At 46.7% G+C, this 15,573-nt stretch overlaps 1 protein-coding gene across 1 annotated transcript in view; it reads right to left on the bottom strand.

Moving 5' to 3' along the window:
• Window positions 1-15,573, bottom strand: part of HPSE2 (heparanase 2 (inactive)) — a 110,222-nt gene that overhangs the window by 26,154 nt on the left and 68,495 nt on the right. The window contains exons 4-6 of the mRNA XM_030453633.1: window positions 12,017-12,190; window positions 11,267-11,438; window positions 57-104 (exon numbers count right to left, since the gene is read on the bottom strand). Of these exons, the coding sequence (XP_030309493.1) occupies window positions 57-104; window positions 11,267-11,438; window positions 12,017-12,190 (394 nt within the window). The remainder of the gene's footprint in view (window positions 1-56; window positions 105-11,266; window positions 11,439-12,016; window positions 12,191-15,573) is intronic.

The following is a 15,573-nucleotide window of genomic DNA, read 5'->3' as shown; positions in this document are numbered from 1 at the left end:
CCCCATCTGATCACTGCAATTAGTGTTGGTAAATAGAAGAAATGTTGAATACCTACTGTTGCCAGGTAACAGCATCCACCGTGCTGCCAGCCACTTTCATGAACCTATAGGAAACAGAGGAAGAAACCATATAAACCCAACATTGTCACAGGAATTCTAAAACAACGGATGCCCATCCTACCTTAGAGGATAGCAAAGGTGGTCACTGTACCCACAGACCCTATCTAATGAAACCTTTGCACCCTTAAATGGAAAGAATAAATTATACTTATTATATGACTGCAACAAGCCTCAACAGTGATTCAGGAAAAGTTTTAAATGCCCATCTTAAATGGAGACACATCTTCACCCAGTGTGAATTTAAACTGATGAACTCCTTCACTGGACTCAAGCAAGGACTGGGCAAGTGGAAAAAAAATGGAATAAAAAAACTAGCAAAGCTATTAAGTGTAAAGAAGTCCCTGAGCACTGGAGAATGGGAGGAAAGGCTGGACAAGCACTACTACATGCTTCCCTGTTTTGATTCTCTTTCTTAGCAAACTGATGTGATTCCAATCTGGGTGCACTTTGAATCTCCTGTCCTTAGCCACAGCACTTCCACGCACAGGTTTACAGGGAGTTGCGTGTATGTATCAGTAAAGACTAATGACCCAGCTATCTTAAAGATAACACACCTCCTCTAGACAGCTCCTATTTGAGTCAGACTTGTACCAGGTGTACCTGCTTATGCTGCTGATGTCAAAACCAAGGCAATTCCCAGAACCCTACGGCACAAGCTTGCTGCCATCCCAGTCTCTCCCTGCCTCTCCAGTCCAGCAATCCAAACTGCAGCTTCAAAAACTGCAGCTCCCAGGAGGAAGCCCAGGCAGTTACTCTGTTCTTATGCATAGTGGCAGAGACATGAAAACACACAGAAGCACATGGCAATGGGACTGGCCTGCTTTTCTGTTCAGTAGTGTAACGTGTGTTGCACAGCTGATGCATTTTGGACACAATAATGTATGTGTGTGACAGAATAGACTGGCTTGAGCAAGTGAATGTGATGGGAAATAATCAGATGCTATATTGTCTCAGGCTGCTCTTTGGTGTATGGGGATCCCAGGAACACAACAAGAATCACACAGCTGTCCTGACTCCACCAGGACATGGAAGTAAGTGGCACTGGGTCCTGCAACCCCAACTGCCCAAGGACAGCCCCACAATTAAGGCTGGAGAGGGAAGGGGAAGGTGTGTGAAGAGAAAAGGGGAAAGCATAACCCTGTCTGGAAAAGAGGAAACACAACTGCTATTTTCAAAAAGGGAAAGAAGGAAGATCCAGGGAACTACAGGCTGGTCAGTCTCAACTCTGTGCCCAGTAAGATCATGGAGCACATCATCTTGGAGGCACTGCTGGAGCAGAAGAATAATGAAGAAGTGATTGGGTATACAACATAGCTTCACCAAGGTCAAATCATGCCTGACAAACGTTGTGGCCTTCTATGAAAAGGTCACAACATCAATAGACAAGGGAAGAGCAACCGACATAATTTATCTGGACCTGAGCGAAGCCTTTGACATAGTCCTACACGACACCCTGGTCTCCAGGCTGGTAAAACACGGGTTTGATGGATAGACCATGTGGTGGATTAAGAACTGGATTGATGGCAACACCCAAAAAATTACTGTCAGTGGGTCCATGTCCAAGTGGAGGCCAGTGACAAATGGAGTCCCTCAAGGATCAGTACTGGGACCTGTCTTGTTTAACATCTTTGTTGGTGACATGGAAGGTGGCATTGAGTGCACCCTCAGCAAGTTCACTGATGACACCAAGCTGTGTGGTGCGGCTGACACACTGGAAGGAAGGGATGCCATCCAGAGGGACCTTGACAGGCTGGAGAGGTGGGCCCATGCCAACCTCATGAAGTTCACCAGGACCAATGCAAGGTCCTGCATCTGGGTCAAGGCAATCCCAAGCACTGATATAGGCTGGGCAGTGACTGGCTTGAGAGCAGCCCTGAGGAAAAGGACTTGGGAGTGCTGGTGGATGAGGAGTTCAACATGAGCTGTCACTGTACACTTGCAGCGCAGAAAGCCAACCACATCCTTGGCTGCATCAAGAGAAGTGTGGCCAGCAGGTCAAGGGAAGTGATTGTCCCCCTCTGTTCTGCTCTCCTGAGACCCCACCTGGAGTACTGCATCCAGTTCTGGAACCCCTTCAACAGGAGGGACATGGATGTGATGGAGTGTGTCCAGAGAAGAGCCATGAGGATGATCAGAGGTTGGACCACCTCTCCTATGAAAACAGACTGAGAGAGTTGGGGTTATTCAGAGAGTTGGGTCTGGAGAGGAGAAGGTTCCAAGGAGACCTTATTGTAGCCTTCCAGTATCTGAAGGGGCCTACAAGAAAGCTGGTGAGGGACTTTTTAGGATGTCAGCAGTGAGAGGACGAGGGGGACCTCAGACTAGAGGGTAGATTTAGATTGGATGTTAGGAAGAAGTTCTTCACCATGAGGGTGGCAAGACACTGGAACAGGCTGTCCAGAGAGGTGGTGGAAGTCCCATCCCTGGAATTTTTTAAGGCCAGGCTGGACAGAGCTCTGAACAACCTGATCTAGTGGGAGGTGTCCCTGCCCATAGCAAGGGGGATGGAACTAGATGATCTTAAACGTCCTTCCCAACCCTGAAAATTCTATGATTCTAAAATGAGACCTTTTAACAAACTAGTTGCCATGGTAGGGAAGAACAGCAAGTTTTCCTGCACACGAGCCTCTAATCAGGTCTGAAACAAGAGCAGCAAACTTCAGGCTAAATATAGCTCAGAAACAATAATTCTGACTTTAAATTAATGACGATGGTCAATTACAGACTGAGACAAAAGGGCAGCTGGACTCTGTGAAGCATATGAAGACACTGGCAAAGGCAGCAGTAATAAATCCCTACAGACAGAGAGGGAAGAGATACAATTAGAAATGGAAAAACAATAACATGCCATAAAACCATGCATCCCTGATTCTGCTTCTTAGCAGTGCTGCAAGCTTCAGTTCCCTGGCTCATCTTTCAGAAATGCTTTTATATAAACTCTCCTGGGGTCAGGCCTGGAGGGCAGTACCAGGGCAATAGTTTGGGGGTGGTTCCTCTCCAGCTGAGCAGGGCAAGGAGACCAGCTGGACCAGGAATGGTGCAGCCAGGGGGAGAGGTGAGAGCTCCCTGTAACACACATGGGTCATCTGGAGAAAAAGGGATTTTGCAAATATTGTTCTACAAACTGAATTATGCAGAAATATGCCAAACAGATAAAAAAACCTTGTCTCCTGGGTTTTAAATGCTCAATACAGGAACTGCTGCCTACAAGGTAATGAACAGAGTGTACAAAAGTGAAGTAAGGAATTCTAAACTGAAATTATGCACACAACCTATATGGAGTTTAAAGTTCAATACATTGCAATTGGGTTTGAAGATCACCCCAGCATGTTTTCTAACTTTAAATGCTTTTTGTTCTGGCTTCAAAATGAACCATCCTGGATGTCACTAAATCACCTCTTCAGGCTCAGCTTGGCACTCTCCATTCACAGTCCAAAAGCATGAGCAGATTGAGTTCAGAGGAAGAAGCTCACTGGTTTTCCTCACCACTTCCATAGTGCCCACAGCCCTGTAGCAAACACACATGCTACGGTGGACTTTGAGAAGGGACTGAAAAGCAAAGCAGACCCTTGGTAAAACCGACAGCATCCCTGGAGCAGCAGAATCAGGACATCCAGCTGTCCTGTCTCCAGTGTCTCCAGAGAGACATGTTGACTTTTTTAAAAAAGCTTCTGAAAAAATGTTATTCTAGGACACAGGTATCACTCAATACAAACCAGAAGCAGGAGAGAAAAAGCCCTGACTTGCTTAGTGTTTCTCTTCTGACTCCAGAAGAGTGAAATAAATTGTTTAGTTCTGGCCATTTTCAAATTTTACCATAATAGATCTAACTCAAACTTTGCTTTCCATGTCTGCTTTTATTTCAATTTCTTTTTCCTTCTTTTTTCTTTTATTGAGATTTTTGAAAGATGAAGTTCAAAAGTTCCTGTAAAACTTCAAGTCCTGCCTTAATGGTAAAGTTGTGCTTGAAGCACCCCAGATGACTTGAGCAACGGTCTCTACTCTCCAAAGGGAACCTAGAGCAATTCAACAGCTAACAAGTGGCACTGCATGAGCAAGAGATGAAAACCCAGGACAAGTGGAGATGCAGTGGTGTACAAGTATCCAAATACCCTCATTTTAGGAATAGAGGTGTTACTAATCTCTCTCTTCCTGTAGCACCTGTGCTGCTCAAACCACAGATTTTAAGGCCAGCAAAGATCCATACAGCCCATATGAAAAGCACTGGCACATTTTTATCTAGGATTTCCTGGACTGTGTGATGTACATATGTGCAGCACAGCACAGGCTGAGCAAACCAGACACTTCCGTGAGGGCTCAGATCCCTGCACATGTGCTGCACAGATGGGCTGGGCTGGGGCAGTAAATCTGCCATTTTCCTACAGATTGGCCTTTCTCTGTGAGCACCAATTGATGGCACAGTGCACGTGCAACAAATCTGCTGTCAGGAGCAGTGGGACAAGCTGAGCCTGTGCTGTTCAGGCAATGTGGGCAACTACTGTAGTCGTGCCCTTTAACTCAGATGGGTGGCAGTCCCAGGACATGGCTCTGTGGGATCCCTGGCTGGATTTCCAGTCATCACAAACCTGGGCAAATGTAAAAGTCCTCCCAGTCTGCTGGGGCAGCATCTCTAGGTGGGAAAACAGAACATGTCAGAGGCACATGAAGGAACTGGAACCTCAGGTAGGGAGTTTGTCATACTGAGAGTTAAACAAAATCACTGAGCTGGGATATATCCATCTCTTTAGCCTTGCAGTTACCTGAGTGTCAGCACCTCATGTCAGCATTAGTACCTGTGGGGCCTGTGTTAAATAAGAACTGAGGCTCACACTTGCTTTTAAATAAATACCAAGAAAAATGTAATTTAACATTAATTCAGTCACAAACAGTTCACAGCTCTGTCCCGGGAGTGGTAATACTGGCATAACATAGGATAGGACCTCAAAGGTTGGGAATGAGCTGTGGGAGAGCAGGGCAGGAGGGCTGCAACACCACAAGATGGTTCTGACACGACAACTCCATACTGTGAAACTGTGGCTCAAATCCAACCTCTCCTTGAGTACCTCCCGTAGCCATATCTCCCAGGACTGCAACTTCAACCTGAGTGTGGTCATGTCTCTGAAATAGATCTCCTGTCCTGATTCAATACTTGCCAATCACAGAGCACCTACCACAATCTCAAGCAAATTGCTCCCCATGGTTAGTTAGTCTCCAAGTGTGTTATTTTTCATCTGAATGTGTCTGACTTCAGTTTCCGGAAAGATTTTTTTACTGTAAGGGTGACAGAGCCCTGGAACAGGCTGCCCAGGGGGGTCGTGGAGTCTCCTTCACTGGAGACATTCAAAACCCGCCTGGACACGTTCCTATGCGAGGTACTCCAGGTGGCCCTGCTCTGGCAGGGGGGGTTGGACTAGATGATCTTTCGAGGTCCCTTCCAACCCCTAGGATTCTATGATTCTATGATTCCAGCCACTGGAGCTTCCTAGGCTTATTCCTGACACATTAACAAGCTACCTTCATTTGTAAATCTCTTTCCTATGCAGGTAAATCCAGATTGTCATCCTTTAAATAAAAAAAAAGGTGATCCTGTAACAAAGAATGCAGCTGCAAGTTATCCTTACACAGGCTCCAGGTGGTTTAGTATCATTGTCTGACTCCTAGGTGCTGGACGTCATGGGTTATTTTACTTTTTACTCCCTGCAGTACTACAAACACAAACTGACCTCCCTCAAGCCCCTGATGTAGGAGCAACACCAGCCTGTCTGTGGTGCCGTGGTGGATCCCTAGAGCTGGGTGGCAGATTTCTGGCATTTGAGCCAACAGCAGTGGGCAGAAATAGCTTTATCTTGTTTCTGAATATGCTGGTGCACTATTCACAGGCTTCACTTATGAACTTCTTCAAGTTCCCATAGTACCATCAAATACTTGAAGCAGCAGAGACATGTACTAGACCCAATTCACACCACCTGCTGCAAAGACTTTGAGTAGAGTTCAGAGAGGGATTTCACCTGAGAAGCAGAGCTTGGTGGGGATTACACAGAAATTTGCCGCTATTTTCAATTCTCTCTCTTCTCCACATCACCTTTCTTCCACCAATCTGATCGACTGTAGGGCTTCACAAGCCTTCTTGCAAAGAGGGCTTTATGTCCAAGACTGCCCCACACAGCATTGGGAATCTGCACTCCAGGGATTCAGAAGGTCCATTTGGACCATGATGTTACATTATCACTAGTGCTTTTTCCCACTTTTTGTCCAGTCCCTTTCTAAATACTGACCTCTGGCCTCCACAGTAACCTGTGACAATCTTACAATGCCATTGCATTTTGTGTGGAAAAGCTTCCTCCTTCTTTCCAAAGCTTCCTTCCAAACTACTTTCTGCACTGTGGAAAAACCCCACCTCATTTACAGGCTCATGGGCATCCATAATATTGCCTCTGACCTGTCTGTCTTCTGATCTGAAGAGAAAGAGCCTATTTAAATCTCTTCTCATGTGAAGACATCATACATCTCAGCACATCCTCAGCCTCTCTACCTCTAACTCTCCTGGTTCTATTACATCTTTTCTGAGATTAAATGACTAAGATTGCAGATAGCAACCAGGATGAAAGTACACTGTGTACTTAAAAGTGGCATAATTTCATCTATATCTCTTCTTACCCATTTTGTTCTTCGTATACAGGTGATTTTGGCATTCCAGCCACAGATCCATTCCAGATGACATTTCAGCAACAACAGCTATCTTAACCCTTTTCTTCTGAAAGAGCAATACCTATATCCTTTGCTTATATCTCAGATCCTTGACCCTGCAATTAATCAGCCACAAAATACCTCATCATATCCTTTACACCTTATTTCAATGTATTTGTGAATGGATTCACTCATAAGTTCAATGGTACCAGAGCTTGAGTTCACCTTGCAGTGACCTCCTCTTCCTTTTGTATCATTAGCTTAATGTTGCTTGTCTTGAGGCTTGAATTTTTGCACAGGTTTCTTGCTCTGTACCTATTCAGTGTCCCTGCATGGCCTGTGCCACCATCCTTGAGGTAGCTTGGGTAAGAGTGAAGCTTCTGGTTCTGATTATTGGGACACACTCACTTCTGCAACATAACTGAAGAACCTTGGACGAATGCAGCAAGGATGTACTTTTAAGAGAAAGTCAAACAGTCAAAACTGAGCTTCTAAAAAACAGAGTCCTTCCAAGTCACCTGTGTTAAACAGAGCAGAAGTCCTTGTCAGCAAGAGGACAAATAGCTACATTTCTCCCTGAAACCCACCCAGAGTTTTTCCCTCTGCCAGATACTGCTTACTCCAGGCTCTCCTTGTTTCTCTTTCCTAGATGAATTTAAACAAATGAGGTCTGTCCATACACTGTCTTTGGCTGCTGCTCCAGAATGCCATGGATAAAACACAATGCTTGGACTGACTGCTGTGTGCTGACTTGCAGTCAGCATGAAAATACAAACAAAGACTCTCCCAGTTTTGGGATTTTGGTTGATTTTGTTCTGGCCTCTGCCTGTGTACAACCTGTGCTATTTCATAAGGTCTAAGCTAACACCTCTTTACCACATAAGCACCAACAAAAGAACCTGAGCTTGGGGCTGATTTGTGGATTCAGGGAGCAGGGCTGGGAGGACTGTGACAGGTTTTAACCTGGAGTGTCCAATGGCAAAAACTAGGCTACACCAGCCAAGGAACAACAGGTAATGAGAGCCCCTAGCCACACCTGCTAAGATGAGCTGGCCCAAGTTTTGTATCAAATGTTCTGAGCTTTAACACAATAGCATCTCCTTCCTAACAGACTTCGCTCATGTTTCTTCTTTTCTAGCACTGAATCTGTGTCTCAGTCATGCATTGACCTTTGTGTCTGATTCCTGATCTGATGTTAAAATCTATGTTAACTCCTTAGAATCTCTTGGGTTTTTTCCCATGCAAATTCTGAGCAGTTTTAGGATTCCTGTACCCACACGCACAGTAGGTAGCTAACATGGTTTGCTCTCCAACAGCTCAGGCTGCATGAATGGTCTAATTAACACCTCATCAAACTCAACTGTTGGTTGTGTCTGGAGAAATTCCCTTTTGCACCTGTTCATTCACAAGACACCACTTCCAGGCTCCCATGCAGCAGGCCTCAGCCTTCAGAGCAGGGTGGTGGAAGAGCTCAGGAGCAGTAACTGAGCAGTGAAGGGTATGCACAGCCCATGCTGCTGCTTTTCAGCCAGGGCTCTCTTCCCCTCCCCATATCCTACCTCTGTCATCAGAAAGTGCACAGGATTGATCCAGCACAGCTTGGGCTCACCTGCCTAAGGACAGGCTTTGCACTGGGACAGCGTACATGCACCTCTACATGCTGTAGACCTTCAGGTGCCCGATCTACACTCATCATTGAGCCTGTCAGTCCCACCCCATGCTGGAAGACAGTCCTAGGATCCGGTCAGAATTGCCCTGGAGGTGTCAATCTCCCACCAAAGATGGGTAAAGTACAATGCTCAATTCCTGTTGACATTAAAATTATTGCAGCACAAGGTTTAAAAAAAAAAGGAAGTTTAACTTTGTTGCTTAAGATAACAGTTAAACAATAGACTACAATGTTTGGAGCACAGAGCATGCAACAGGAAAATGTAATTTTAGGTAATACTTCACAATGAAACTATTTTGAGTTCTTCAGCATCTCTAATAACTCTAGAGGCTTTCCCGAAGACCATTTAATTCCAGTGCCTACTATCAGAGATCACACTTCCTGGGCCTCTCTGAACTCTCCTTTCCAGCTTCAGCTAATTTTCATTACTTACTGCCCAAAATACACTTCCTCACTTTGTGTAACAGGGCACTGCTTGCCTGGCAGACTAATCCACCCATCTCAACTTCTGCCTGGGGGGCATCATCTCTCCCCTGTAACCTTACTTCAAACTTGAGTCATAATCTTCCACTTGGCATATCTCTTCCTAATTGGTTGACTTCTGCTGTTCATTATGTTTTTTAAAATAAGCAGAACTTTGCATATTCCACATCCTCAGGACTATTAATTGCATACAATTTGTTTGCTCTGGGGCCTCCATCCTACTACAAGCATGAAGCAGACCACTCATAGTGGTCTAGCAAGGCAGACAGCAGGCTTGCCATTGAGATAACCTTTCTAAATTCCTTCTCCTCTCTCCTGTTTGCTGAGCATATGGGGCTCCTTCAGGGTCCCCAAAGGCATGTCCTGGCTGTGACAGCCCCTGGCACATGCTGAGCCATATCTCATTGATTGGTTCTGTGATGCTTGCTGTAGAAGGCAGTGCTCTTGGTAGCTCTAACTAAGAGTAGTGAAGAGATCTCAGGGGGCTGCTGAGAATAAAACTCACACTGTCAAGCAGCTTAGGAACTGGGGTTTATTTGTTTGTTCTTTTGAAACTCCATTTCCAAATGCTGCAAATGAGCATTCAGCTCTTTGTGTAATCAGACTTGTTTCTCCTCTTTGTGCCTTGCCTGGTAATAATGGGGTCTTTATGTGGACAGACAAGAAGCTCTTGTCTCATAGCACCCTGTGGGCTGTAAGGCCACGCAGGCACGTGCAGCTCACCATGACGTGAGGGTCTGAGAGCAGGAAATGAAGTTTCTCCATAGGATAGAGAAATCACTGTGGGTGCCTGTGGATCAGCATCACCCTGGCAGACCAGCAGCAGAGAAACTCCAAGACTATAGCTTGGAGAGCAGGGATGTTCATTATGGCTCTTCCAAACCAATGGGGGGTACTGGAGAGCCCCAACCATCCTGACACCAAGGCTGTGTAAACCCTAGCTCTTACCTTCCTTTCCTTTCATTCAAGATGGTGTTCATGCCATCCCCTCCATCAAACTGTACACTACAGCCTGGGTCTCAGGGTCACCATCAGCCACAGCCCAGGTCCATCCATGCAGGGTTGCTGGACCACCCCAGCCACGTGACTCACTCGTCCATCCCCTCTTCCCCGGGACCTGGCTGCAGCACACGAAGGGCAAACCCAGCAGTAGGACTTCCCTCTCTCTAAGAGCTTCTTGGCTCTCATCCCTGTTGTTTTCCTTACTCAGCCCACTCCTCCCGGTGCTAATAGATTTCCTGCTGCTCAAGGCTACTACAACATTTTGTAACTCCCCCCTTGCTGTACCGTATGCCAGAGCTCGGGTGAGCAATGTGCCTGCGAGGCCCCGGCAGCAGCCATGGTGTGGGCACAGGGGCTGCTCCCCCACCTCCTCCAGTGGGACGGATGCTGGTGTCACAGCTGGTCCCACCAGTTTATGGTTTCTTTGTACTGCTGCGGCAGGGCTGAGAATCTGGCCCTGGCTCCCTACACACCCCGTCAGGGACTGCATCAGTGTGCTGTTTATTGTTTCTGCCAGATCATTCATGCAGATGTTAATGAATGCTAGACCCAGCTTAGCTCCCAGCAGAGTCCCTTCCACACCTCCCCCTGCCCAGCCCTCTGCACTGGAGTTTCTGTTTACGGTCCTGCAGGGAATTTCCCCTCTGCTATATGGTCTTTGAGCTGCACAGTCACAATTCCTGCTGCCAGCAGGCTCCCCACACTTCCCTGGTTCCTGTAGCTGTCCAATGTCACCTCCAGGTGTCTGCATCTCTCACTGTCACCATTCTTTCTCCACCTCTGGCCTCCCCAAACTAGAGACATGCCAGTTTTCCTAGGAGGAAGCAGAGGGCTTCACCAGTGAAGAAAGTTATTATAGGTTCTTCCTCTGCACAGATGGAGAAAGCACAAAGAAGCCACCAAAGCAATTTGTCCAGGAGGACTCTGTGTCAACATCTATGCAGGTAAGTGATGCCAGCACCCAGAGGCGTGCAGCAGCCTGCATCCATACCATTGTGTTATCTTCACATCCCAACAAGGCAGGCACCTCAGTCTTCCAGTAACTGGGAAATGTTGGCAATACTTGGGAGAGTGTTAATTAGCCCAGCCCAAAATCCCACTAGGGACCTCTGCAGACGTTTAGAAGCACAGATGACCATGTCTGCAAGCCCCTGGTGCTGCAGTGGCTGAGCTGCAAAGAGCCTTGCTGTTCTGGCAGCTGTTGGACACTGGGAACCCAAAGAGCAAATCTACCTGTTGCAAAGGGCATCAGCCTTAGGAGGAGCTGCTTGATCATCTCTTCTTGATCAAAGTAACAGCACTTACCCTTCCAGGAGGGCGATGACGTTCTTTCTGGGCCTCCCAATGTTTGGCCCATAGAGGTTTGCTCTGGAATAAGTGCGGATAAGCTGCAGCAGGCTTCTCAGTTGGATGTAGTCCTTCCCTAGCTGGCTGCCGTTCACCGAGCGACCGATCAGGGTCCGATAGTTATTGGGCTCTGGGAAAATAAAAATAGACAAGCAAGGCTTGCCAGCTCTGCTCCTTCATCCGTGCTTCCGGAGAGAGACACACAGCTCACACGCTGTCGCACAGCTTGAGCTCTGCAGAGCTGCCTGCCTGCTCTGAGGATCAGCAGAAGGAGCCTCTGAGGAGGGGATGAGGGTCACCACTTGGTCTCCTGTGTCAGTATCTCCTTCCATGTATATTTTGCTGTGTGCTGGGTGAAAGACCTGCACCTTGGTGTCCTCATAGGGTCCCCCACTTACCCTGGCACTGCAGCCACCATACAAGCCCATACAGCTGCTGGTTCACTCATCCCAAGACCATCTATGCCCAGCAGCCGGGGGCAGAAATGTTTCATGTGCTTAGTACCATGTGATGGAAACATCTAGCTAAGGTTCTAACAGATACCAAGTCTGTCTTAGAGATGGTGCTGCCTTATAGCAACACCTTTAAATCCCTCTGAATGTACATTAGCAAAGCATCCTGTGATCTGTAAATATCCTCTTCCAAAAAGGGAATACCTTTCTGCTACAGTCATCTCCATTCCCGTGGCTCTCCTGTTCCCACACTCACCATTGCCCAGCTCCCAGGAGATGTTATACTTCTTGCTGGCACTGTACTTCAGCAGGCTGAGAGCATTGGAGCTGTTCCAGGAGTTGTTGGGATTTCTGTGCAAAGCATTCAGTGCAAAGATCAGGTGAAGGCCAGAGCAGTCAGCAAAGTTATAGAGTTTGTCTAGAGACCTGGCTGGCAAAAAAACAAAAAACAGTTTGTAATTCAAATGACAGATAGTTCCAGGGAGGTTCAAATGATCCTGCCGTCCAATAGACCTTGCCTTCTGTGTAGGATGAGTCAAATGCCAACCCCATGACATCTGTAACCACAGAAATGCACCTTACCTTTGAAACTGGGATAGGATTCCAGGTGTGGGCTCATCTCCTTCCAGCATGAAACTTGGATGCCCTCCACCACCGTGTCAGAGCTAGGGGCCATGTTACCAGACACAAGTGACTTTATAACATCTCTTTTCATCTGCACTTGGCAAGGACAGTTCAGCCTTTCCTGTGCTTATCCTGCCTTGCATCTCTTTCAGAGAAGCTCCCCACAGTGCTGGGGAGAAGAGGAAGAAATCACTGCCCCAGGGCTTCTAGCTCACAGCTAGCTCCCCTGCACACTGCCACAGCCTGTTCTCTGCTCCCACAGTCCCCTGTGCAGCAACCAAGCCCCAGCAATAATCCAGCAGAGCCTCTGAAGCATGCACCACACACCTGGATAACCTCTGCTCTGCACACAAGGAGAGGAGCTTTGTGCCACCCCTTGAGCTCAGGGACAGGAGGGCTCTTCACCTGGAACAGCCTCAGGTGGCCCTTCTGGGGTGCTCAGGTCTTTGTGGGATTTGTGTCTTACTTGCTCCCCCAAAAGCTCCCTGCCTGGCATCTCACTGTGATCTTGATGAGCAGTGAGGCACCAGCCAGCAGCACAAGTAGAGACCAAAGAAAGAACTAACCCGCTGTTCAGGGAGGTGTGACATTAGCACAGGGCAGTGCTGAGAGAGCCAACATGATGACTGCCTTTTTTTCCTCCAATCTTCCCTAAAACTAAAAAACAATTAAATGCCTGACAAAGCTAACGCCAGCATTTGCAGAATACAAACCCACACAATAGCAAGAGGAGATTTGGTTAGAGAGTGATGAGATAACTGTGGTGTTTTCAATCATCCCTGCCTGTTGAACTGCATCCCAGGACACTCGGCAAGCTTCCTGAAGCAGCCTTGGAGATGCAGCCACTTAACTGTGAGGAGCCACCAGGGATGGGGAGGTTCCAGGGGGCTGGGGAGGGCAGACTGAGGGCTCTGTTTGCAGAAGAGGGGAAGGAGGCGCTGGGGAATTATGGAGTAGGCAGACTGGCCTCAGGTCTCAGAAAAATACTTGGACAAATAATCAAGCTTCTTGTCAGCACTTAGAAAATATAAGGAGATGATCAACAGCCACAGGAATGTGTCAAGAACAAATCACACTAAAGCAATCTACTGACAGGAGAGCAGAGATTGTGGACAGCAAAGCAGCCATTTAGGTCTTATACCTTGATGGTTTCTAAGGCTTTGACATGACTGCACATGATGTTCTCTCTGTCAAGAGAGGTAACCCTGATCTAAACTGATCTGCAGTGAGAAATATGTACACCAAGAGCAACTACTAGGTGTTTGCTGTGAAACTAAAGGATGAAGGCAGCTTGTGTTGAGTCTCTTTAAACATTTCCAATAAAGAGGGGTATAAATCAGTGGAGTATACATACATCAGACTTGCCATGGTACTAAAGTGATATCATGCACCACCATGGCCAAGGGCACTGAAGAGGATGGAGAGGAGGTGGCTGCATGCTCAGGGAACTGCTCTAAGCCCAGGGGAGATGCTTTGAGTCTCCCTGTGCCTGCACTGCTGGACCAAGGTGCAATTAAGATAGTGACACCTGAGAGCTGCCAGCTCTGGATGGGACAAGCTGCTCACGGTCTATACGTCTGTTTTTATCCTGTCCCCCTCCCTAGACACTGCAAGCCTTGGTGAATATGGAGCCAGCTCTGAGGTCTGAGAAGAATAAGCTTACTTTAAAAGCAATGTTTTAAGAAGGGTCAAGGAAAAAAGCTAACTGAATAGCTAACATTTAATGGAACACAACAAAGCCATGGAAAGGAAAAGAAAGCAAAAATGTAGAAAAGACATTCCTAATCCTTTTCACAGCCTTTTTCTAAATGCTACTGGTTGTTGGAGTGAAAAGTAGCTGAATTAGATTAATCTAATGTATTCATGCCACTGGTTCAGGCACATTAGCTGTTTTTCTGGATGTTTAGTGAATTAGAGACAGATACAGTTACTTAATACTCGTTTACTTTAGACCTCCAGGCAAAAAGCTGCACTTGAAATGAGGCTCATTTAAAGAGGATAAGATAGACACCTAAATGACAACAAGAAGACAGTAAAAAGATGTTACCTGCAGTTCCTCTGCTAGAAATGAAACCTTTTCACTGGTGCAAACCAGTTGCAGTTCTCAAGTACAGCAGGAAGGGCTTTGGTTCATGTTTAGAAGCCTCTGCAGAGGACTAGGAATTGATTTGCCATGCATCCACCAGAGGAAACAAGCCATTTGCTTATTCCAGGGCAAGGTCTGCAACTGTGAAATTGTATTTTCCCCACAACACTTGCTTTGTTTCTGTGTTCCTGGACACAGAGATGCCATACGTAGTTCATGTTCTGCCATGACTTTGCAAGGTGGAGACCTCATTGATCAGGAGACAGAGCTAGAAGAAGCACACAGCTGTCTGAGGGTTGCTCCTACAGGTTTCCGGCGGTCTCCCAGTGCACAAACTGACCCAGACAGCAATGAGGCTGTAAAGGGCAGGAAACTACCAATACATCTATCTCTGCATCAAACCAGATTGTTAATATAGGCACTTTTGGTACCAAGAGTACCAGGTACCAGCCCCCTTTATCTTTATCCTTGGCAGCTTTCCAAGGGTGGTGTGAATTTGGAAGCACCAATGTCTCCAGTGACTCTAGCAGAGCCTTGATGAACAGTTTGCATGAGACACCCAGCTGCTAGCAGTTAAAGGGCATGTCTGATCCCTTCCAAGGTTACTGCCTTAAACTGGACATCATTCTTGCAGACAGCTGAAGTTGGATGAGAAGAATACTGTCATGGGTGGCTAAAGCACAAAAAAGAAGTGTATTTAGAAGACCTTGAGTGATGTCCAGCCTTCTGTAAATACAAACAGGGTCAAAGGAGAATGCTATAAATATTTTATTGCCATTACAAGGGATGGCCACATTACTTCTGAGTAATGAGAACATGAAGATTCGCAGTATTATTAACAGTTGGCTAAAACTCACTTTGAATTCTGGATAATTGCACTGTTTTTTCTTCATCAAATGCAGAAAAACTTCCACGGATTTAACCTTTCCCCAGCTAACAGATCATTAGGCAAAGCTTTCACAAAGCATTTCAATAGAAACAGCCATTGAATGAATCTTAATAGAGCAGAACTGGATTTATAAGACATTCTCCCTGCCCCTTCTCCCCCTCTGCCCGGTGCAGAGGTGCACACACCCAGCACTCACGTGCTGCTGAGCTCAGGG

Source organism: Calypte anna, chromosome 6, assembly GCF_003957555.1.
Source record: "Calypte anna isolate BGI_N300 chromosome 6, bCalAnn1_v1.p, whole genome shotgun sequence".
Lineage (NCBI taxonomy): Eukaryota > Metazoa > Chordata > Aves > Apodiformes > Trochilidae > Calypte > Calypte anna.
This window is presented reverse-complemented; position numbering and strand designations above follow the sequence as displayed.